We start from the raw sequence: 23,905 nt of genomic DNA, 5'->3' as shown, positions 1-23,905 counted from the left end.
CATAAACAAATACATTATTATTATGATTTGGCAACATAAATTGAACCAGCATATGTGATAAGGAACCAAACAGATTTTTTTATTCTTTTAAAAGCTATATCGATAATTTTTTCATTAAAAAAAAACTCTAGGTTCTATCTGTATCCAACAGTGATATAGGGTAGGGAACCTTGTATCCTGAGTACATGTTGTAAAATTAAATGATGGATAAAACACTAATTCACAAAAATATTAGATGATTCCTTATTGCATATGTGGATTAAATTTTAATTACTGTTTTATTCAAATTGAGTTCAGAGCAGCACTAAATCTGTGCAAAAATAAAGAAATATTTTTGAATGCTTTAAATATTAAAAACCATTTTAGGGTAATTTTCATTGCCCACATTCGCTATCTAGAGGGTTGCTTGAAAAGAGGTTTCTAAAACATTATTTTCATATGTAATGGTACCGTACAATTAAAATGTTTCTAGAAATAGAAGTGTCCTTTAAAGTGAGTGGTCCTTATCAATAGGTTTCACTGCACCAGTAAATGGATAAACATAAAATATCTGGTGTGACAACTCACTACTTTCATTACCCCAGTTCCCTTGAAATTGTAATAGAAAAAATTTTTGTAATCCCAATGTTGGTGAATTGATGATGTTGGTTCAATAAAGATCTAAAAAGGCAATCAATACACAATCTATCAAATGACCTTCTAGATTAGTCGGGAATATATAGCCTTCAAGTTGTAATAAAAGTAGACAAATTTCTAATAGAACCTACCAAAATTCCATAAATTGGTATTTTTGCTAATAATACTCTAATGGCAGTATTTTTTTTTTTATTTGTTGAAAATTTAATCATGAACCCAAAAAATATCTAGTCTACGAAAAAAAAAAAATTGAGGAGTTATAAACGATTATATGAATAATGAATACAACAGTATCATCATTTACACTGGTCCTATTTAGGTTTATATATATATATATATATAAATTGTTGACCGTATATTTTAAAATATGAAGAAGATGGTCAGGATTGCAGTAAAAAACAAAACAAAATAGCTTCAACTCTTTATTGTCCGATGTTTCGCCCCACTTAGCAGGGCTTCATCATGGCTAAAAAGATACAAAAAAAACAACTAAGAACATTACAACATTTTTTACATAATGTTTTACCTTACTACCTTAATTTACCTTTTTGCATCTTATTGTTGTAATGTTCTTAGTTGTTTTTTGTATCTTTTTAGCCGTGATGAAGCCCTGGAAAGTGGGGAAAAAGTCAGACAATAAATAATTGAAAACTATTCTGTTCTTTTTTTACTTCAACCCTGACTATCTTCTTCATATTTAGGTTTTTGATTTTCTAACAAAAGGTCATATTTAATATAATATTACCAAAATTCGCTGAATCATCATTAATACTTGTTAGATTTAGGTGTATTGTTTTTCTTCTTTTAGATAATTTGATCATCTATCATATAACATACATAAAATATGAATTGATTTTATATAATAACCTCACTGTGCTTTGATATTAGTACGATATTGTAACCATTCGGACCGATGGCTATCAGAGTACGGTAAAATAATTCTTGAAGTGAAACAAAGTTGTTATCCATTTTTAGCACCTCGTGGAACCCTTAAATACGAATTTTAAAATAATTGAAAAAAAAAATTCGCACAAAATTTTCAGCTTACTTTTCATTTCTTTGTTCAGGTCTTTTTGTTTTTTTTAAATCGAACAAATAACCACAATTTCAACACAACTCCACTAATCCACACGAAACTTTGAAATGGTTTAGGGTTCTATAAACTCTATACCAAATGGCATAAAATGGACCTAATTAAATAAATTATAATCGGAGATGTAAAATAAAATGTTTGTCAGTTTTATTTATTTGGAACAAACTATTACATCCTTACATGGGTATTAAGTCAAAATATAGGTTGAAAGAGCATACATTCAGCTTTCCAATGGTTGTAGTAACTTAGGATTTGGATAAAATGCAGAGGAGTTATGAACAATGGACACCGGAAGAAAAAAAAATCCTAATAAATCATGTTGAAACATTTCTTATTTTTTAATTTCTTTGAAAAATGGTATTTGAGGTTTCAGATGATAGCAAAAACAAATATATGTTTCCCCCCCCAAAAAAAAAAAAAAAATATTTGGCTACTTTACTTGAAGCCTCATTACATTTTTATAATCAGTAATATTTTTTTTATTATTCTTCAGAAAGAGACAAATCAATTGGTATATAACAACCGTCAAAAAAATGTATGGTTTTTCAGGTAAAAATATGACAGACAGATCATTAATCAGAAGTATCTGATTTATTTTTTAAAGGTTTAATAAATAAAACAGTTACCTATAGAATTAGAAATTATATTAGCATCTGAAATTATATTGAGAAAGAAATATCAAAAATAGAAGTTGTTTTCCACATTCAAAAATAGTTAGAGGGGAAAAAACATTAGGTTACTTAAGTAAGATTACTTAATTATAAATATTAGTAAGAAGTCATTTAATGAAGTGTTTGATTTTTTATTTTATTTATTGATTAATATTAATATAATCATCAAGCTTTAATAATTTTTTCCAGATTCTTTTTTTTGTCAAATGATGAACTTCTTGAGATATTGTCTGAAACCAAAGATCCTCTTAGGGTACAACCTCATTTAAAGAAATGCTTTGAAGGAATAGCTCTGTTAAAGTTTAATAACCAAACTGAAATTATTGGCATGATTTCCGGTGAAGGAGAATTTGTTCCTTATACTAACATTATCAAACCTGCGGAAGCTAAAGTAAGAGTGCTTTCTTAATGCACATTAGTGTATTTTTATATAATATATATCCAGATTATATTCTTATATTTAACATAAATGGATAATTTAAATTAGATAACTCAAATTCTTCTCATTGTATGATGACCTACGATGAGACTTCCCATCATTTTTGATTAACATTCATTTGGTTTCTGAGCTCTCTTCATCATAACTTATTTACGAATTGCTTCCTTTTTTATTCATTTTTCCTGTTTCAGTAATTTAAAATAGTACAAACTTAGTTTACATCTTTGGGATGAAATGAGACAAATTAATTGGTCTCAACTGATCGATCAGCCGTCATGATCGAGGGTCTTAGCTGTTGGATTTTCTATACCCTCTGTTATCTTTTCCTCTCTAATCTTTTAGGTTAGGTTTAATAAGAATCTAATAATTTGACTAAAACAGTTCTGTTACCTACCCTCCATTTTAGTTCCATATTGATTTATTCCATTGAAGTCATCAACCACTCTGAACTTTTTGGTCATCAAAGAACATCCTATAATTCTCAATCAATTCGATTGGTTTTTTTTTTTTTTTTTTTTTTAATCTTTTATATTGTTGTTACATTTTTGCATGTGAGGATAAGAACAACAGGAATTTTATTCTAACTGAGGAGGAGTTCCCTCAGTTGGTGGGTGAGGAGAACTTGGTGACAAGATGGTAATGGGTCCAGTCTACTTTAACCTTGAATGTTGAAGAAGAGAACCAGCACCATGAAGACCGTCAGAAGATAGAAGTAACCTTTTCCTAGGGATTTAAGAAGAGTGCTTTCTATTTGTAGTAGTGTGTTTTTACACAGTCATCATGTATAACATCCAACTACTACAAATGCCCATGTTAGAATACGAATATATGGCCAGAAATTAAGGTAACAGATGCCCAGTAATGTACTGGTGAAGTGTTGAAGTCTAATATCATATGAGTAATTTATCAGTAAAGTTTTCATTTAAATTTTATTGTAATTACATTAGATATACATTTATTAAATAAACTGAAACAAGCTTAAGTATATTTTCTAAAGCAGCATATTATAGTTGGGATTACTACAGACCATTGAAGAAATAGTCAATAGTTAAATGATCACAGAGTCCAGCAGACAATTTTTAAAAAGTGATTTATTGGAAATAAATTATTACAATAATTTTGATCTGGTTGTTCTTGTTCTGCATAACAGCTGTTTCCAAATTACATTCAACTTTTTTTATTATAAAAAATATCTAAATATTTCAACTTACAGTTTACATAAGTGTGATAACTAGAGGCTGGATTTTTATTCAGTGAAAATAGAAACTGTGCATTAAAAAACCCAAAATGTGCAAAATTGCCTATTCTTGTGTTAAAAAATGCTTTACCTTACCTCCTGTGGATATTGAAATGAAATGAAAAAAATAATTTTATTCTGGGTCATATATCCCCTAAGAATAAATACATGGTTTATATATTATGGTTTTTGTCTAGCAAGCATTTAAAATTTTTCCAGTAAGCAAAATAAAAATACATTGAGATCTTGGCTTAACTACCTACTGTTTATAATGTTAATTAATATATGGTTAACTATATTGTTTACAATGATGAGGAGGTTGTTTAAAGGAAAGAATGGATGAGAATTGGCGAATGGAAATGGGGAGAGAGTTCCAGAAGGAGGTTGCATATGGTAAAGGATTTTCTGAAGAAGGTGATTCTATAGGAGGGTATACATAAATCAGTCGGTTGGGATCTGGTGTTTTATGTGGATGGATGAACAAAGAGTGAGGAGATCAAGGACATAGGTAAGTTTTTTTATTTTAAGAACTTGGAGTAGGAAAACACCAAGGAGGTATTGCGTTTGGAAGGGTGGATAGAGCCACTTCAACTTGGTATACTAGCGGGAGATTTGAGAGCGCCTTGGAAACCAAAAGATAAATCTTACGAAACAATTCATAAGTCTCTTCAGTCCCAACTCTACAGATAGACCTGCAGATAGCCCTCCATAGACCAAGGAACCGTAGTCAAAGTGGGGGAAGAAGAGAAAGGATACTAGGAGCTGAGGGGTGTTTTGAGGAATGAAAATACGAATTCTTAGGAATTGTTTGAGTACAGTTATAGATTTTTGTATGATTAGGGAAATATGATTATTCCAGGATAGGTGTTGGTCAAAGGTGACTCCATGATTTTTTATTGTAGGATTGACGTGAATCGGTCGGTTGTTAAGGAAGAGCAAGGAATAGTAAGGGAGGTAATGAAGGAGGCACTTGGAACCAATTAGAAAGGCCTTAGTTTTTTTAGCATTCGAGTTCAAATCATTGTTTAACGCCCATGCATTGTACTATCAATATCTTCTTGTATCTTTTGGATGGCCTCAAGCCTCTCGCAGGGTTGGAAGGATAGATAAATTTGAAGATCATCTGCATATAGATACTGTGTGTGGTGAATGGAATCAGGAAGATTGTTAATGTAAATGGAAAAAATGATTGGTGAAAGTGAGGACCCTTGAGGAACATCTCATGTCAGACGAAGGGAAGAAGAAAGAGATTTGTTTGGAATGATGACTGTTTGGGAACGATAAGACAGGAAGAAGAGAAACCACTACAGGACACTATTTGACATGGAAAGGTTTTGAAGTTTACTGAAAAGGTTTGAAGTTAACTTATGGTTAACTGAGTCAAATGCTTTCAAAAAATCATGATGATTGTCTATAACGGATGGAGGTCTTGGGATATTTTCAATAAAGCGGATAGTGTATTATCCCTATCATATATGTAAGGAAACTATTTTAATTTGGTCAAATTTTTGATATACAGTTTTCTACATTTTAGAGCCCCTGAGTTCAAAAAACAAAAGAAAAAAAAAGCATGTCTGTTTGTCTGTGTCACAATTATCTCTTGAATAGGTGGTCCAATTTCGTTGCTTCATTTTGTAGGAATTTGGTCCCTCCCCATGCCTGTTTGACCCTCCAAATTGGGCATCCTTTCATGATTATATCTTAAATTGGTATGCCAATTTGACACAACAGCTGTTGAGCAATTGTTAAAAAACGGTGAATGGTCATGCCACATATTTCTATTCCAAATTTAATTACGAAAATATATAACATAAATAAATATCAGCATATACCTACTAATTAGTGTATACTCTGGTAATTTTGGTTCAAAAATTCAATTTATGCTATTAATATTTAGGAGAATAAATGCAATACTCGTTCTAAAGCCCTCCCTCATTGATTAAAGGATGAAACCCTCAGGGTAGTATCCTTGGTCCTATCCTTTATACAGTTTTCACAGCTGACATCCGAACTCATTCTAACACTATCCTCACTATGTATGCCGATGACACATGTCTATTGTCAGTGAACAATGATCCTTACATTGTATCCCAAACCCTCCAATCCCACATCACCACCAATGAAGAATGGTACCAGAACTGGAGGATTAAAATTAATTCCAATAAATCCCACCAAATCACATTTACCATTCGTTGTAAACCCATGACTTCTTGTTCAACAGTATCCTTTAGCAATACCCCTCTTATTCCTGTCGAACAGATCCGTTACTTAGGACTACGTCTGGACAAACGACTGACATGGAATCCTTATACAAGACTAAAAAGACAAAAACTGCTCGTCGATTCCAACTATTACAACATTTACTAGACAAACGGTCTAAATTGCCAATCTATTACAAAAGACTGTATATGACTATTTTAAGACCTATCTGGACATAGAGAGTTAAGCTTTGGGGCTCCACTAAACCATCAGATTACTCCCGAATCCAATTCTTATAGTCCAAAATCCTTAATGCTCCTTACTTTGTCACAAATCAAGTCATCCATCAGGACCTCAATGTTCCATTTGTTGCTGATTTGGCCAGAACCAGATACCATTCCTGGTTTTCCATGATAAACTTCCCAACCACCCAAATCCACTTGTTTCTAACCTGGCTTCTCCTTTATTACCTACTAACCCTTCTAGGCGTATGAAAAGAAGATGGCTTCAAGATCTCCTCTAGAAATATTATTGGAGTTCTATCAATGGGTAGATTCCCCACATGTTTGTTTCATGTCACTATGTCAACTACAGCAAATTTACTTGTTGTATATATTTTTATACAGTTGTAAAGAACAATAAATAAATTTAAAAAAAAAAAAAAAGAATGCAATGCAATGTAATTTTATGAAATAAAAATTAAAATTGTGGAATATATTATTCCATGGATTGTGAATCAGATAAATAATTGGTTTAAAATATGTTACACTACAGATTAAAATGTTCAACTTGAAAATCCTATTTCTACTTATGATTTTCTATTAGTCCTGTTGCTAGAGAGGAATTTATGTTTCTCAAATTTTGATATTTGTTTTAAAAAGAACATATGTGGTTAAAACTACAGTAAAAGTATTGCTCTTTTGCATTCTTGGAGCTACAAAAAATATTGATATGAGTTCTGGACTACTGCGTCTTATCTTTGATTTCTTGTTAAGTTCTACTTAGTTAATTGAATTCTATTTATTCCTAATGTTTGAAAATCTGCCTTTGCCAACCATTTCTTTCAGGTTCACCTTTCAATATTCAGATATGAAATCTTATGATGTTGAAGTTAATTTGGAAGTTTAATATCAGAACAGTTCATAATTTTTTTTTTAATTTATAGTATGTTAAAAGATTAGTCCCTAGTATGTTTTTTTTTTTTTTTTTACGAGGGTTGGTGGAAATCTTCAAAAGACACGGATAGGCTCGTACCTAACCGTGTGTGGGATTTTTACCCACTAAAACCACCGCCCTACACCTGTTCATTCCTCTCCACGGGACCGCCGCTAGGCATTACTTCTTGTGGGGAATTGGCTGAGTGCCGCCTCGCATTCTTCGCATGGTTTTCACGTTTTCATGCTAGTTACGTCTTCTCGTCTTCTAGTCCCTAGTATGTGTGTGTCTAGATATGTGTGGGTGTGATTAGTGAAATATTCATAATAATAAATGAGAAAACCAGGAAATTTCATTAATAAAGAACAAATAAAAACAAACTTTATATATTAAATTATTTTTACAATAGTTCATAATTTTTCAGAAATTATTTTTTTAATTTTTCAGAAATTATTTTTTAAATTATTTTCTTAAGAAACATCCTGAAATTATTGTTCTTATGGAATTTGAAAGTATCTTGTTCAATGGCTCTGACTGTATCTGAGTATTTTATATAGGTTTTTTGAAGCCTTCCAGAAGGTGTTGATAAGAAATACAATTTTATTGAATCTATTTAACTCCTGAATCTTCCCAAATCTTGTATTTATTTTTTATGAGTGGTTAGAGTTTGTAAGAGACCACGGTATTAATAAATTTTATTTGCTTGTATTTGAAAATACATTGTTTTCTAAAAATTTATATTACAGGGTTTAGTGGAGAAGTGGTTGATAAAAGTTGAAGATGTAATGGTTTTATCTTTGAAAGAGATTTGTAAAGATGCTATACAGGCTTATACATTTGAACCTAGAGAGAAATGGGTACTTTCTTGGCCTGGAATGATTGTGATTTGTGGGAGTAGTGTTAATTGGACTGCTGAAGTTACAAAGGCTATTGAAACCTATAACTTACCGGTAATTTTTTCATGTTTTTAATGACAATTCAGTTTTATAATATTTTATGATTTGGATATGTTTTAATAATTACTTAATAATGATATTAATAAGACATTGGAATTGTGTTTTAGAGGAATAGGATCTTTAAGATAAGATGTATGTAGATGTTGAATAGTTTATTGTGATATCCGAGGACAAGACAAAGGTTGTGAATGGAGGAATCTAAGGGTTTTGATTGTTATTGGAAAGGGAGAGGGATATAAGTTAGTGATCAATATAAGAGGATTGAGAAGGGTTGTGGAGAACTGGGGCAAAACAAAACAGGAGGAAGATTATTGTTAAGTTTTTTATTGATGTTGGGGAAGTTATTGGTTAAAAAGCTTTATTTTATATTGAGTATGTTGGTTTCCTGGAGATAGGAATGAGAGAAGAAAAGACAGTGATAGATAAGGGTGATGGTTTAAAAGTCTAGATTTTTTTTTCACATTCTCCTGTAAACCATAATCAAGGGCTGTAGGAGTTAAAGGCAGATGGGATATCAGGATTGATAATGAGGAGGAGGTCATTGAAAATTATTTTGATAAAGATTTTATCATAAGAGCAATGGGGATTGGGAACATCATTATGGACAATGTTGTAAAGTCTGGGAGCTTGAGGGTTTCCTATTGTCAGCCCTGATATTAGATTGAAGAACGAACTGTCTATGGAAGGTAAAGCTTGATTTATAACAATGTTCTATGGATGCAAGGAACAGTCAAGGAGGGAGTATGGGCCTTTATGGATAACTAGGCTTCTATTGTAAGGAGGATTGTCTATAAGGTAGTTGGCGAGCAAGCTTTCTATATCAAAAGAGGTAAGGATGTAGTGGTCAGGAATTATATTGGAAAATAATTGATTGCAGAGGTGGAAGGAATTGTGGACATCATATGGATTATTGTGGCTAAGAAATTTTGAAGAGGGGATTAAGAATTTGCCGAGCTTGACTGAGGGAGAATTCTTGTTGGAAAATATAGGACCTTCCACCTAGCATTGTCTAGTGAATTTTTAATCCTGAGAGGGTTGATTTCAGAGATATGACTTTTCTCTGCTCAATGTGACTAGAGTTGGTGATCTTTTTTTGTTATCTTCCTTGTTCCCATCCAGATAGCTCCATTGTTCAGCATCAGTTAGGGTAACATGGACACTTATCTCATCAATATAAAGAAATTTTTAATGTTTAACTCAGAATAGTTTCATAGAAATACCTATTCTGAGTCGAGCGGAATAGAATTTATTGATTTTTGCTGCTTTGATGTCTGTTCTGCATTTTTTGTTGTAATAGGAGATTGAGAGCTTTTATTCTTTATAGATTTCATTTCTAGTTTAAGTTAACTGTTTTCATTTTTACCTTATACTGATGTTAATTACCTCAAGATAGTCTCATTCTATGTTTTTGTTTACACTTATTGGGAGAGCAGCTTTTTGTGTTCAGTATTATTTTTGTCCCTATTTAAATATTTTATGATAAACTATTATAATTTATGAGGCATATCCAGAAATATGGGCTGTCATGTTATGTGAATTTTTTTTTCCAAAGTTTCTAAAACTAAGGAGTAGTTGGGATCTCCTGAACATAACGAGCACTGGAGACCCACATAAGTACCAAAACTTCGTTGTATAATATCTGTTTCTGTAAAATATGTCAATAAGAAATCCTGTCGTATAAAAGTATAAATTTAGTTAAATGATAAGTAAAGTTAATTAAGAGATGAATACAATGCTGGACACCAAAAGCAGCTCTCCCGATTCGCCTAGATAAAAAAATATAATATGAGACTGTTTGAGGCAGTTAACATAAATAATAAAAAATCTAGTTTGAATTTAACAGAGTATGAAAGCAGACTCAAAAATCAATCATCTTAGTATATAAATATATAACAGGTTCATGCTTGAAATTGAAAGGTTGCTGAATTAAAATTATAGGTAGAAGAGGAGTCCCTATTTCAAATTATGGCCTTGGCATGTAAAATGTTGCTATAACTTCAAATTACCAATGGCATTAAAACACATTTATTTTTTTTCTATTTATCTAGTGTTTTCTAGGGACTGGGAAAAACTTATATCATCTGTTACAATTTTTGTTTACTTTTCAAGAGAAAAAGACCAACCCTCACTACTTGTTCAAATGATCAAGAGTTGACTCCATGTAATGATTAAATTTTGTAGATGAGATTCTTCTTTTTATTGGTCCACTCACAATTCTTTAGGAGTAAATCAGCTCCCCATTCATTAGATTGGATGCCTTTCTAATTCCTTTTTTTATATAACCTTTTGATAACTACATGTCAAACTTAATTATACCTCTAAATACCTGTATGAATATTGATTTTACTAAAGACACACCTCTAACTACCTGCATGAATATTGATTTTTTTAAAGGCTTACTTGTTAAAATCCAACTCTCAGATAGATGAAATGGTTAAATTGACAAGAAGTAAGTTATCTTCTGGGAATAGAACAACAGTTGAAGCCTTAATTGTAATTGATGTCCATGGTAATTTTATTTAACTAATTCTTATCTTGAAATCATTTTTTTTTTTAACACGCTGACTCCACACTGACGAATTATCTCGTAGTTAGTGTTATTGTCTCAGACGCCAACCTACGAGATAACTCGTAGTTTGCTTACTTGGCTTAATTGGCCAAACTTACATTGGCTTCCTAGACTGAAATCTTGAAACGTACTGTGGCAGTCAACGTGTTAATGTATTTAATGATTTAATTTAAACTCAATTAAATATTTATTTTGTAGCTCGTGATGTTGTCGCTCTTTTAAAAGAGTTAAATGTGAGAACAGCAGCTGATTTTAGTTGGATTTCTCAGCTTAGATATTATGTACAAGAAACACTTGTTCATGTTTGTATGATAACTACTGATCTTGATTATGGATATGAATATCTTGGTAACTCAGGACGTCTTGTTATTACACCTCTTACTGATCGTTGTTATAGGTAAATCTTTATAAATTATATTGGCAATTTAATTTTGGTTGCTTTATGTCTTGTAAGCTATACATAATTTATCTTAAAACTTAGTGGTATAACTGACTTTCACCAGCAACTATCTTCACATGTTCAGGTCTTTTCACATCATCCAGTTTCTTATCCTGGATTCATTATCTATCCTGCCTACCTGAAATTCACCTTTGCTCCCTTGAGGTCCCTTATTTCCAAATAAACAAGTCTTTCAAAATAGTGTTTGTATGCACAAACATGCGTGTGAGGACAGCCTAGTTCAAAAACGAAGAGTTATACAGAACTGAAATTACATATTTGAGGCTGTAACATCCCTGGAAACAACAAACTTTTAGTGGCTGAAAGTACTTTATACAAGTGCCACTGTACTTTACGATCAATTTCAATGCCTTTTTTTGTTTTCTCATAAACAGCTCCAAAGATTTAAATTAAATTTGATATATCAATGTTGAATGATCTTTTGTATCAGCTAGGTCTTATCCTCATTGAACTAGTTTATCAGGACTTAACTTCTGAATTTACATAAAATCTTTTTCTAAAGTACCTTTTAAATTTTGTTTAGTCGAGGCCATTAACCATAGTGCGTATATTAACCATATTAACAGAAATATAAAAAAAATAAATAAAAACATGAACCATGTAAGAATTTGATTATAAACAAAAGGAGCAAAATTGAGAAATAGAGACTGGAAAATTAAAGACTGCTGAGTGTCCGACCTCTCCCAATTGCAGTCATATGTTCACAATTTTGTTAAACTTTTTTATCTTAGCAAGAATAAAGTTAATATTATCAAAAAAAATTGTATATATGTATGTATAGTTGACCGTAAAAATTTAAATATAAGAAGATGGTCAGGGTTGCGGTCAAAAATCGAACAAATAGCTTATAACTATTTTAATTTCCGACGTTTCGCCCCAATTTGCAGGGCTTCATCAGGGCTAAAAAGATTCCAAAAAAAACTGAGAATATTACAACAATAAGGTAATTTAAGCTAGGATAAATATTATGTAAAAATAATGTTATGAGAAATTACATATAAATAAAAGGAAGGAAGACATAAAATAGTATCAATATAAAATAAACTTGAATAAACAATGATAAGAATAAAAAATAAGTAACAATGGTAAGAGTAAAAATGTTTTAAAAATACATAAAATATACAGTTAAAAAAAGTACAGGAGACGTACATAAACCAAAAAACAATACAGGAAAAAAAAGTAGAGATTAAATAAACAACGTCTTGAAAGAATAAGTATAAATAAAAATAATAATAATACTAATGATATTAAATGATAATAAATGATCAAAGAACAAATCAGGATCACCTACCTGTTCAAAGCGAAAGGTTGAACAGAAGGTGGCAATAAAGCGGAAGCGTGGAGGAGTGGAGGGAAGGTGGCCAGCCGTTTAACGGCTATATTTCTATTTCAAATACGTCACATATACAGGAAGTAGTATTAAAAATATGACGAAAAATGAAAAAATAAGAGAAAGATACAGAAATATGATAATAATAATAACTATAATAATTTTCTAATTTAGAAATAACTAAGTAAAATTAGAATGATACATATCGTTACTAATAATACGAGTATATACTGAAGAAAATATAGTTAGAGTAGTTAATACAATATAGGATATAATAACAATGATTGTAAAAGAAGTAACTAATAATAAGTAAAAGTAAATAAAGAGTATAAACAAAAAATACAAAGAAATAAATAAGAAAAATAATTAGACAATGATAACAACTGTAGTTTTTATATATCGTGAAAATAATCATTTATCTACACTGATAATAGTAATAGTAAAGATAACAGTAGTAACATGAACAATATAAAGTGAAATAAGGTAATTTAAAAATCGGAAGTGAAAGTTTACAAAATAAAATAAAAATATATATAAAAGTACAAGGTGAGATGTAAAAAGAAGTACATAAAAAGAATAAAAATAAGTAATAAAGTATAGAAATAAATGAAAAATTGTGATAGAATGTTAACAATATAGGTGATGATAATGATAGGGGCCGCCCATAGATCAGTGGTTAAGACACAATCTTACCAATTTGGTGTCTATTGGCGGTGCTGGTTCGAATCCGGCCTGGAGCGTCGACTTTTTTCATTGAGTGGTGGTCCCACAAAATGAAAGACTTTGACCCCCCAACCATGGGTAGACAGTATAAGACTCCAAAAAAAAAAAAAAATTATAATAAGTGAAATAAGTTAATAGAAACATGTGAAGTAAAAGTTTACAAAAAAAACAAACACAAAGTAAATGTGAAAGTTAATAAAACATAGATGAATAAATATAAGTGAATGCAGCAATAGATAGTATAAGTGATAGAGAGATAACAAACAGGTGAAAAACAAAAGTATAATAGAAAAATTTGGTGATGATAATAAAATGAGTGTAAAATTATTTAGTCTTAATTAAGTTTAATATATGGTTGTAGGTTTGTGAGATACAGTTTTTATCGGTTATCTGAAAAGGGTTCAAGATGTATATAAATGGATTCTAAGATGAGTCTCTTTTGGTAATTTGAAATAGTGGTATGGTCAATTTATGTTGAGAGATACGTGATCTGAGGTGGTTCTTAGTTTTGCCTATTTATGAAGAATTACAGTTGGGGGAGGAACAAGGCATCCGGTAAACGTTAGAGCGGTATTGAAGAGGAATAGAATCCTTAGTATTAGTAAAAAAGTAAGATAGTTTATTTTGAGACTTGAGTCCAAGATGTAGTGAAGGAATGGTTGATTTTAAAAATTATTGTATGTTGTCAGTGAGAGAGGGGACATATGGAAAGGATCTATAAATTGAGAGAGTGGATGGTGGATGTAGAGAGTTTGGAGAAGGAGAAGTAGGCGTAGAACGGTTGATGTAAGAGTTTAAAAGTTTGTTTATGATGTGAAGTGGAAAATCATTTGAAAGCAAGATAGTCTTAATACGATGAATGTTTGTGTTGTGGTATTGGGGATCGGCAGAAACGGAACAGAAACTAACAATGATGAGAGAGAATTAATTTTGATATTAATGAAATTGATTTGCTGAAGAGTTTCCTTAATTTAATAATGATTTTTTGAATTTAAATAAGGAATGGGAAAGTTGGTATTTAAGAGAATTTGATGTATGAAAATGGTAAACGCTATTGTCAATAGATTTGGGAAAAACAGAGTTGGATCTACATTTAAGGAGTAAAATTATCTGTTCTGTTTTATCTGCTAGGCGCTTATTAAGGTTACAAAAGTTATTAATGTGATATTTATGGGAAGGAAATTGTAATTTAAGAAGAGAGAAAATATGGTAGGGTTTGTTATCAAAGGAAATAGAAGAAGAAAGATGAAGTGAATTATCAGGGGGAATATCATCAGGAGGTTGAGGGGTTACAATAAAAGTAAAAAAAGTTTGAGATCGTTTATTATCATTTAATATCATTATTATTATTATTTTTTATTTTTATTTATTCTTTCAAGAGGTTTATTTAATCTCTACTTTTTTTTTTCTGTATTGTTTTTTGGTTTATGTACGTCTCCTGTACTTTTTAACTGTTTATTTTACGTATTTTTTAAACATTTTTACTCTTACCATTGTTACTTATTTTTTATTCTTATCATTGTTTATTCAAGTTTATTTTATATTGATACTATTTTATGTCTTCCTTCCTTTTATTTATATGTAATTTCTTATCACTTTATTTTTACATAATATTTATCCTAACTTAAATTACCTTTTGTTGTAATTTTCTGAGGTTTTTTTAAATATCTTTTTAGCCTTGATGAAGCCTTGCAAAGTGGGGCGAAACGTCGGACACTAAAATAGTTATAAACTATTTGTTCCATTTTCGACTGCAACCCTGACCATCTTCTTATATTTATATAAAAAAAATTGTTTTTTTGAAATTTTAGTCTTTAACCAGATGTTTTAATTATATTTTTAATTGAAAATTATTATAAAAATGCGATAATTAGAAAGTAAAGTGGTGTCAAATACTAAAACAATTGCCCATTCAGTTATCTCTAGTGTTCTGGTATAATTTGGCATACTTTATTAGTATTAGTATTATTGGCATATTATACTGAATAGTTTTGAGATAGCTTTTACTATCCCCTACCTCTAAGTGTTTGTAAATTCACTGCCTTTTCAGCCAGATGTAATAACTTAAATACTAACTACTGTAAGTTTAACTTAAAACCGATTCAAAGTACTAAATGGGGAGAGGTTTTAATATTTGATTACACTTTATTTTCTTACTAAAATTCTCTCAAGGTTCTACTGAGTATTTCTGGAAATTATTAATTTTTGCTTGTTTACTTTGGATACAACAATAACTTAACAAAGGAATATTTTTCTACAGAGTTTATAGAAATTTCGTCATGAATACTGAAATTGGTGACAAAAGTTGATAAACCTTCAATTACAGTAAAGAACTTTGGGTTTTTATGGGGAGGGGATATGGTTTTCTTGGAAAAATCTTTAAATATAAAATAATTTGTTGTACTGTTACAACTAAAATTCCAAAGTGTTTATTTGTTAAACTTTATTATATTTATTTTCAGGAAATTAATTTTCATCCTTTTTTTCACTTCTCTATTCCTTTATTACCTGAAAAATGTTATAATCAATAATGTTGCTATTGCACCTTAATATCTGTTTTTACACATTTCAATACAATAAATGTTGTATAAAAAGATAGTTACTAAAGTGCAATAGCAAATTTATTGATTATAACAATTTGTTAATTGTTGATTGGAAATATTTCTATTTGTAGAACTGGATAATGGGTAAAAGAGCCCGAAACATTTTTCATGTATAATAAAGGAATAAAGAAGTGAAAAAAGGGTGCGTATTAATTTCCTGAAAATAAATATAATAAAGTTTAAAAAAATCATATCTCAAGAGTGAATTGAGATAAGAAGGAGAAATTCATCTATCTAGTCTCCACTTATCAGCTTCACCACCTAATCTCCCATTCCTAATACCCTTAAATTTTTATCTAGAGTTGGAGTAGTGGAAAAACAAAAAATGTGATAGTCAATTTTTTACAAAAAAAATCTCAGAATTTCACTTAAAATTTAGTTAAAATTGCTGTAAAATTTGAACAGTTGAAATTACACTTCTGTTTTGTTTATATTAACCTGTAAATAGATGTAGAACTTCACTAAGCCTGACCATATGCTTTGACAAGGAATTTAGCTTCTGTTTTCACAGAGTCCTTCTAGAAAGTGTTTGAAATGTTTCTTTCTCTTGTTTAGGGAATACTAGTTGATATATTTTTTTAAAATATCTTTATTTCCTCACTACGACAAAGCCATCGTATAACTGATTTTTAATTTTAATATTGACATATTGCAGCAATATTACTGACATATATGCTATACCTGTATCTGCTATATTCAATACTATTGGTCATTTAAGGTCGGCTGTTGTTATAACTGTAGTCTACAGTTGGTTTCTTAACCTTATGATGTTTCCTAACTATCCTAAGGTTTTATTGTCAATCTTATACAAGGCTTTGATGTTAATTGAATATTAAATATTTAAGGAATGTATTATCCATTACAATGTACATTGCTAAGGTTATGATATTGTATATATTTGTAGATAACTAACATTTTAATGTTAAATTAAATTTGTTTTATTATTACAATAAAAATAAACATCACATATCAGCAATAAACAGTTATTTAATTCCCTAGTAATATTGGTGTTGATGGTAAGGATGAAAAAATATCTTGCATTAAAAATTAAATGTTAAGCATTATGTGTTTAACTTACAATTGACACTTTCTCTTTTACACCATGATTGAAAGTTTTTTTTTTAAATCCATCACAAATTAAAGCCATCGGGAAGTTGTAATAATGTTTTTGGCATTAATATATTTATTTATTTTTTTTTATAGCTTCTAGTAGATCACTATCATCAAGTTATTCTTGCTCTAAAATAGAGTAAACTAAAGAGGTCTTGCTCTGTCTTTGTTATAGGAGATTAAACCTTATTAGAGCAGAACATCATTCAGATAAAACATGAACAAATTAAGTGAAAAGAAAAATAACTTTATTCTTTGATATCAACATGAACATGATTAAGGAGGTTTCAGATATACAATTATAAACATATATTATAAGTGTTGTCGGAGATACTCAGCTACCTTCTAGATTCAAAGTTGTAATACCTCCAAAATATTGATACTCCTTTCGATATGATATTTTAACTTAAGTATAAGAGACTATGTTAATAACCCTGCCATGCACACTTATTCATTCTAAGAGAGCGGGGTATTATTGCATATCTGCTTAAACATATTAGTGGGTCGTTACTGAAGTTTTCATCTAAAAATAATGAAACTTTGGTATAGTAGTTGAGTGTCTTCCACATTGGAAAGAAATTCAAGACTTTCCGAAAAAAAAGTTAATATACTTTCTTTATGTTCACACATAGAGATGCGAAGAGCTTTTTATAAGGTTGCATTCACAGATGCATGAGACAGAATTATCATCCATAGCACATAGTGAAAGGCACCCGGACTATTATCATATCATCATCATCTATATCAAGTTACATTAATTATAGACAACATCAGTAATGAGCCACTAATGTGTTTAACCCATTCGAGGCAGTGATTTTTTTTTTTTAACACGGTTCGCAGGACCAAAATTTTTTTCTCTTTACATTGTTTTTGATAAAAAAAAACAAAAACAACTTGTTTACTTGCAGTAAAACTATTATTTGGTTTGGTCTATTCTGTCTTATTTTATTTTCATTGACTCTATACTTTGTGTCTATAAGCTTTCAAATTTCAATGTCAAGAGTACATTAGGAGTACCCTGTCTCCCACAATCTGCTGATGTAATTTCCAGTGTTCTAACTAAGTCAGGACTTAAGACTTTGTATTATTTTACAAACCTGTAAATATTATTCAATACTTGTGCATCAATCTCCATTTGTAATATTATATTATGTGTTATTTCTACATCAGTTGTTTGAATTGTATTCATGGTACCTGTTCAGTCTGAGTATGCACAAAAAGATTGTCATCCTGCTGGACTTATACAGCGCTTATTACATAATCTATGGTATGGCAAAAATTGTTTTATCCTATGACCTCTGGTCTAAATAAGTTGTTAACCTCTGTAGTATATTAAATATTGAAAGTATCAAATCAATTAATTATTGCTAAGCAATGAAATTAATCATTTCTTGGATCTTATTTTGTTACTGATTTGTTGACTATTAGTGAATTTAATTTAATCCATTAGGACTCTAATGGGCGCATTAAAACTGAATCTAGGGGGTGCACCAGAAGGCCCAGCGGGCACAGGAAAAACAGAAACTAGTAAGGACTTAGCCAAAGCTGTAGCTAAGCAGTGTGTTGTTTTCAATTGTTCTGACAGCCTTGATTACAAAGCAATGGGCAAATTTTTTAAGGTACATACTGAAACATAATTCATAAAATTTAAATTTTAGTATTATTATGTCCTAACAATGACTTATTATCATATTATTCGAGGAAAGTTGACTATTAATTTTGTTTTGGTTTTTAAATTAGGGTCTTGCTCAGGCTGGTGCTTGGGCTTGCTTTGATGAATTTAACAGAATTGAACTAGAAGTGTTGTCAGTAATTGCACAACAAATATTAAGTATTCAAATGGCTATCATTCAAAAAAAGAAAAAATTTATGTTTGAAGGAACTGAATTATCTCTGAATCCTACTTGCACTGTCTTTATTACCATGAATCCAGGGTATTTTTATTTACTTATGTTTTACTTTAAACTAAACAATAACTCAATTAAATATTTACATTGAATTATAATTTTAAATTTTCAGTTATGCTGGTAGACAAGAGTTACCTGATAATCTGAAAGTTCTTTTTCGAACTGTTGCTATGATGGTACCAGATTATGCAATGATTGGTGAAATTACTCTCTATTCCAATGGTTTTGACAGAGCACGGAGGTTTGTTATTTTATTTACTTTCTTCAGTTTCTTAGAGGTCTTCTATAGTTATAATATATTAATAGTTAAATATATGCAGTGTTATTGGGTATGCAATAGGCTGGTGCAGTTGTATTTTTATTGTTGATGTTTTTACAATTACTTATGTTTGGGCTGTTCCAGTTTTTAATTTTTTCGGCATTTTGTAATTGTTCAGGGAACCCCCCCCCCCGAACAAATTCAATTCAATAAAATATGGCTCTGCAACCTCATGTGCTGCTCTCTGTTGGCCGAGTTTTCCAACTGCCATTACCTTGAGAACTAGCGAAGCGAAGAGATGATCCGCCATCTTCACTCTCAAAGGTTAAAGAATTTTTCTACTCTTGAATGCTTCATTTGTCAAATGGAGTAGAAGAGACCAAGGATCTGCTGGCCCTCTTGGAGGCAGAGAGATGAATGGTATAACAAAATTAGTAACCGCAACATCACCCAACAATCATCTCAAAGCACACACAACAACAGCAAGAAGAAATGTAATCATCGTACGTAATAGCTTAACAGTTTTAATCAATAACTGCATACTCTGACTTTACCCCAGACTGCGGTCAATGAACAGTAATATTGCCCTTTATTTTTACTTTCCCTTACCTATATGTCGAATATTTGTTAGAGGGAAGTATTGTGATCATGTTAAATTTCGAATTTGAGTTTTCCATGTAAATATATGTTTTGAGGTCCTAATCATGTGTATTATGTGCGTGCATGATCAGCTAGCAGAAGTTTTAAAAACTGAAATCACATATTTAAGGTAGTTATAAGCCTGGCATGGATCAGCGACTTTTTCAACAAAATCGACTGACGGAAATGTGAGAATCAGTTTTATACATTTTTCATTTTCTCAAAAAGGATTTTAACAATTTTGATTAAAGTCAGTATATCTATACACAATAAATGTTATTTGAATCAGATATGTCTTGTTATCATTGAAATAGTTTGCCAGGGCTTAAATGATGAATGTTAAAAAAATCTTCGTTTAAAATAGGGTAGGGTAAGTGCACTAGTTATTGAAAGGACAACCTTTGTTTTTAAATATTAAGAGTTTGACAACACTTTTGAAACAGTTGTTGGCGCCAAACTCTTAATATTTAAAAACAGAAGTAGGCCTGTCAATAACTGGTACATGTCAAAACTGGTGCACTTAGCCTACCTTTAATTTTGTTTATTTGAAATAAATAACCAGTTCTCATTGTTAGCAGTAAGAAATAAAGGATACATATAAAATATTAAAGAATTTGTTGAATAACTAGCGAAAAAATAAAGACAGGTTTCCAATCGGAGAAAAACAGAGACAGGCGGTCTTGGTATTTGGTATTGAAATCGTATACGCATACAACATCATTACCATTTGTTAAACTGTTCTTGGCAGGAAAAAAGTTGATATTAATCATTCCCACCTCAACAATAATAAATAAATTTTTATAGTAAGTGAAAGTTTTGTGATGTGTGCACCACACTAGATTTTGTTCAGTCACTTTATTTTCAGATTTTTTGTTTTCTCAATAAGATTTTTTGTTTAAAGTATTCTGTTATTTTCTGGTTCGATTTTACTGGTAACTATTTCAATTTTCATGTTTTATTTTATTATTTATTGTTTTGTTCTTCTTTTTAAATATTGATTAATTTTACTAACCATTCTATTCAATTGTGACTTGCAAATTTTCCGTTTTTCTAGAGTTACCCACAAAAACTAATAGTTCTGGTTATATGATGATGTCTACATTGGAATGGATCTTTAAAATTTTTCATTATCAAATATATTTTATTTCATTTCAAAAACATTGGTCTAATACAATACACTCCATTATGTCATATTGTTTGCAGTGTTTGGCTTTTACTAAAGTGGAAATGAAACGGATTCAATTACTCAAGTTCAATAGTATGTTGTCTTTATCACTCCTCCGTACAAAGAAAAATTTGTTCATAATTCTTTTATAGAAAAATAATAAGATGAAACCTGTACATATCAATTAAAATATTTTAACCTCAGTTAGATTTCAGACTGAATAACCACAAACTTTATTTAAATCCCAATTATATATTACAGTTTAGCTGAGAAGATTGTTGATACTTATAAATTGTGTTCTGAACAACTTTCCTCACAACCCCATTATGATTACGGAATGCGAGCTGTGAAAACAGTTCTTACTGCTGCTGGAAATCTGAAACGTAAATACCCTGACCAAGATGAAGCTATAATTGTTTTGAGAGCTATCATTGATGTTAATCTTCCAAAGTTTTTAGCCCAGGTACAATTGTTGAAATTTATTTGAATTTTAGAAGTGATGGATGTAGATTTATTTATAGTTCTAGACCATGATTGTATTTTTATTGAATATCAGTCAGGTATTGGACAATAGAAAGAAAAAATTGTTTGCCATAGAATAAAAATTATTTAAGGTCATAGTTATAAGAAGACCAATGCTTCCTCCACAATGTTATTGGGTTTGATTCCTGACAAAACACAATAATATTCTTTATATCCACATACTCATATAACATTCACTTGTTAACATATTAAGTGACTACAGAAGACACGGCCTTTCGATCTGGAAAAGAAAGAGTCAGTGTTGAGTAGGCCTTTGACCTAGCAACATCTTTGTGTTTAATGTGCTTTTAATTTTGATGCTATTAAATAATAAGACTTGCCATTTTGGATTTTGGTCCATTTTTATAAATATTTAATAGATATTTGTTTTTCAAATATACTCTATAAAGGATCACTATTTTACTAACTTATTTTATTATCCTGATCGATAGTCATTATCGATTGAATTAAATCAATGTTGAATTGATATGAATCGAGCCAAAATGAATTGATTTAATTGATCGATTATACTAAACTTTTCTTAAGTATTGGGACTACTAATAAAATTTTAAATTAAATAAAAGTTACAACTATAGCTTTTGGTTGTGAAAAATAACATAACAATCAATTCGATTATATAAAACTTTTCTAATCATAGTGCTAATTAAATTTATACTAAATAAATATATCATTTATTTGTTTTATAAACATATTTCTTTGCTTTTTCTTCTATTTCTGGATTAATCTAATTTAACTAATGTAACTTATTTGTTTGTACTTTATTCAATGCCATACTGTTCATCTGATTGTGATGGGGGTTTTTGCTAAATGTTCAGGATTTTCCCAGGAAGGTTATAGGCTTTTCGAAGGCCCTTGAAAGGTATCTACAAATGTTTTAGAGAAAGATACGGCCCAGTGAAGGATGGTTCAGCTTGGAGAAGACGCACGAATAAGGAAGTCTACTTGTTAATTGGTGACCCTGATGGAAAAATAGTGAGAATTGGTAGGCTGTGCTGGGCAGGCCATGTTGCAAGGATGGGAACTGATGTGATCCCAAATAAACTTCTCAATGAGCGCCTATATGGAACACGGCCGAGGGCCCGCCCAAAGCTTTGGTGGTTAGATGGTGTTTAAGAGGATTCAAGGACCTTGCTCAGAGTGAGGAATTGGAAAGCAGCTGCACTTAACAGATTAAACTGGTGGAAGCTGCTTGAGGAGGCCAGGACCCAGTAATGGGTTATCGCACCAATTGAAAATGATAATGGTTCTAGGCTATTCTGATTTTTTTGGTAAAAAGAAAGATTATTAATAGGATTAAGCATTTTCGACACATAGCTGAGAAAGTAAACATTTTTTCATGGTTATTATATGCCAATCATTTTGTCTCTTTCTGAAGAATAAATAAAAAAATATTACTGATTCTATTAAATGATTTTTTATTCACTAAAAATTTTTAAAAAATACTTGAGAATAAAACAAAACAATGAAGATTTTAGTAAAGTAAGTAAATAAAAATATTTTTATGAAAAAACAAATTATATTCATTTATAGTGTCATCAGAAACCTTAAAATACCATTTTTCAAATAAATTAATGATTACAAAATTTTCCCCTTCATTTATTTAGAGGATTATCTTTTCATCTGGTGACCATTCTTCATAACTCCTCTACATGTTATCCAATTCCAACGTTAATAGAACTATTGGAAAGCTGAATGTCTGATCTTTTAACCTACATTAGCAAAATTTTGATTTACTGCCCTTATAAGGGCGAAATATTAGTTTCAACTAAATATAAATGGGATGACAATAGATTTTTTATTATTTCATTGTTAAATGTTGCTTTTTACAAAACGTTACAAAAAATCTCGAGAACTATTGAATAAAGAGTTCATCAAAATGCTCTTATTTTAGCAAATTTACTCTACTTTCTATCATATTTAATATTATTAACATCAGGTTTTTTAAGTGTTGGTAGTTTTATAGGTCCAACTAAAAAATTAATTTTTTTCAACATTTTGAAACAGCCATTTTTTATTCTCTTAACTATGGTTTGTACTGTCATCAATTTTGACTAGTAACTATATATAGTTAATTAATAATATTAAGTACTGCTTTTTATCCTCCAGGCTTTATACTATGAAGATAACACATGAATATATGACTCATATAATAGATAACATATGTCTCTCTCTCTCTCTCTTTTTTTTTTTTTTTTTTTTTTTTTTTTTTTT

General features: G+C 30.3%; 1 protein-coding gene across 1 annotated transcript in view; it reads left to right on the top strand.

Annotated features, from left to right (window-relative positions):
- LOC106689148 (dynein axonemal heavy chain 3) overlaps positions 1-23,905 on the top strand; it is a 144,295-nt gene that overhangs the window by 10,054 nt on the left and 110,336 nt on the right. The window contains exons 6-13 of the mRNA XM_067051158.1: positions 2,590-2,791; positions 8,177-8,380; positions 10,781-10,895; positions 11,154-11,352; positions 18,632-18,800; positions 18,922-19,115; positions 19,201-19,329; positions 21,413-21,614. Of these exons, the coding sequence (XP_066907259.1) occupies positions 2,590-2,791; positions 8,177-8,380; positions 10,781-10,895; positions 11,154-11,352; positions 18,632-18,800; positions 18,922-19,115; positions 19,201-19,329; positions 21,413-21,614 (1,414 nt within the window). The remainder of the gene's footprint in view (positions 1-2,589; positions 2,792-8,176; positions 8,381-10,780; positions 10,896-11,153; positions 11,353-18,631; positions 18,801-18,921; positions 19,116-19,200; positions 19,330-21,412; positions 21,615-23,905) is intronic.

Source organism: Halyomorpha halys, unplaced genomic scaffold (genome assembly GCF_000696795.3).
Source record: "Halyomorpha halys isolate HHAL.00 unplaced genomic scaffold, Hhal_1.1 Scaffold1286.1, whole genome shotgun sequence".
In the NCBI taxonomy this organism is placed as follows: domain Eukaryota; kingdom Metazoa; phylum Arthropoda; class Insecta; order Hemiptera; family Pentatomidae; genus Halyomorpha; species Halyomorpha halys.
This window is presented reverse-complemented; position numbering and strand designations above follow the sequence as displayed.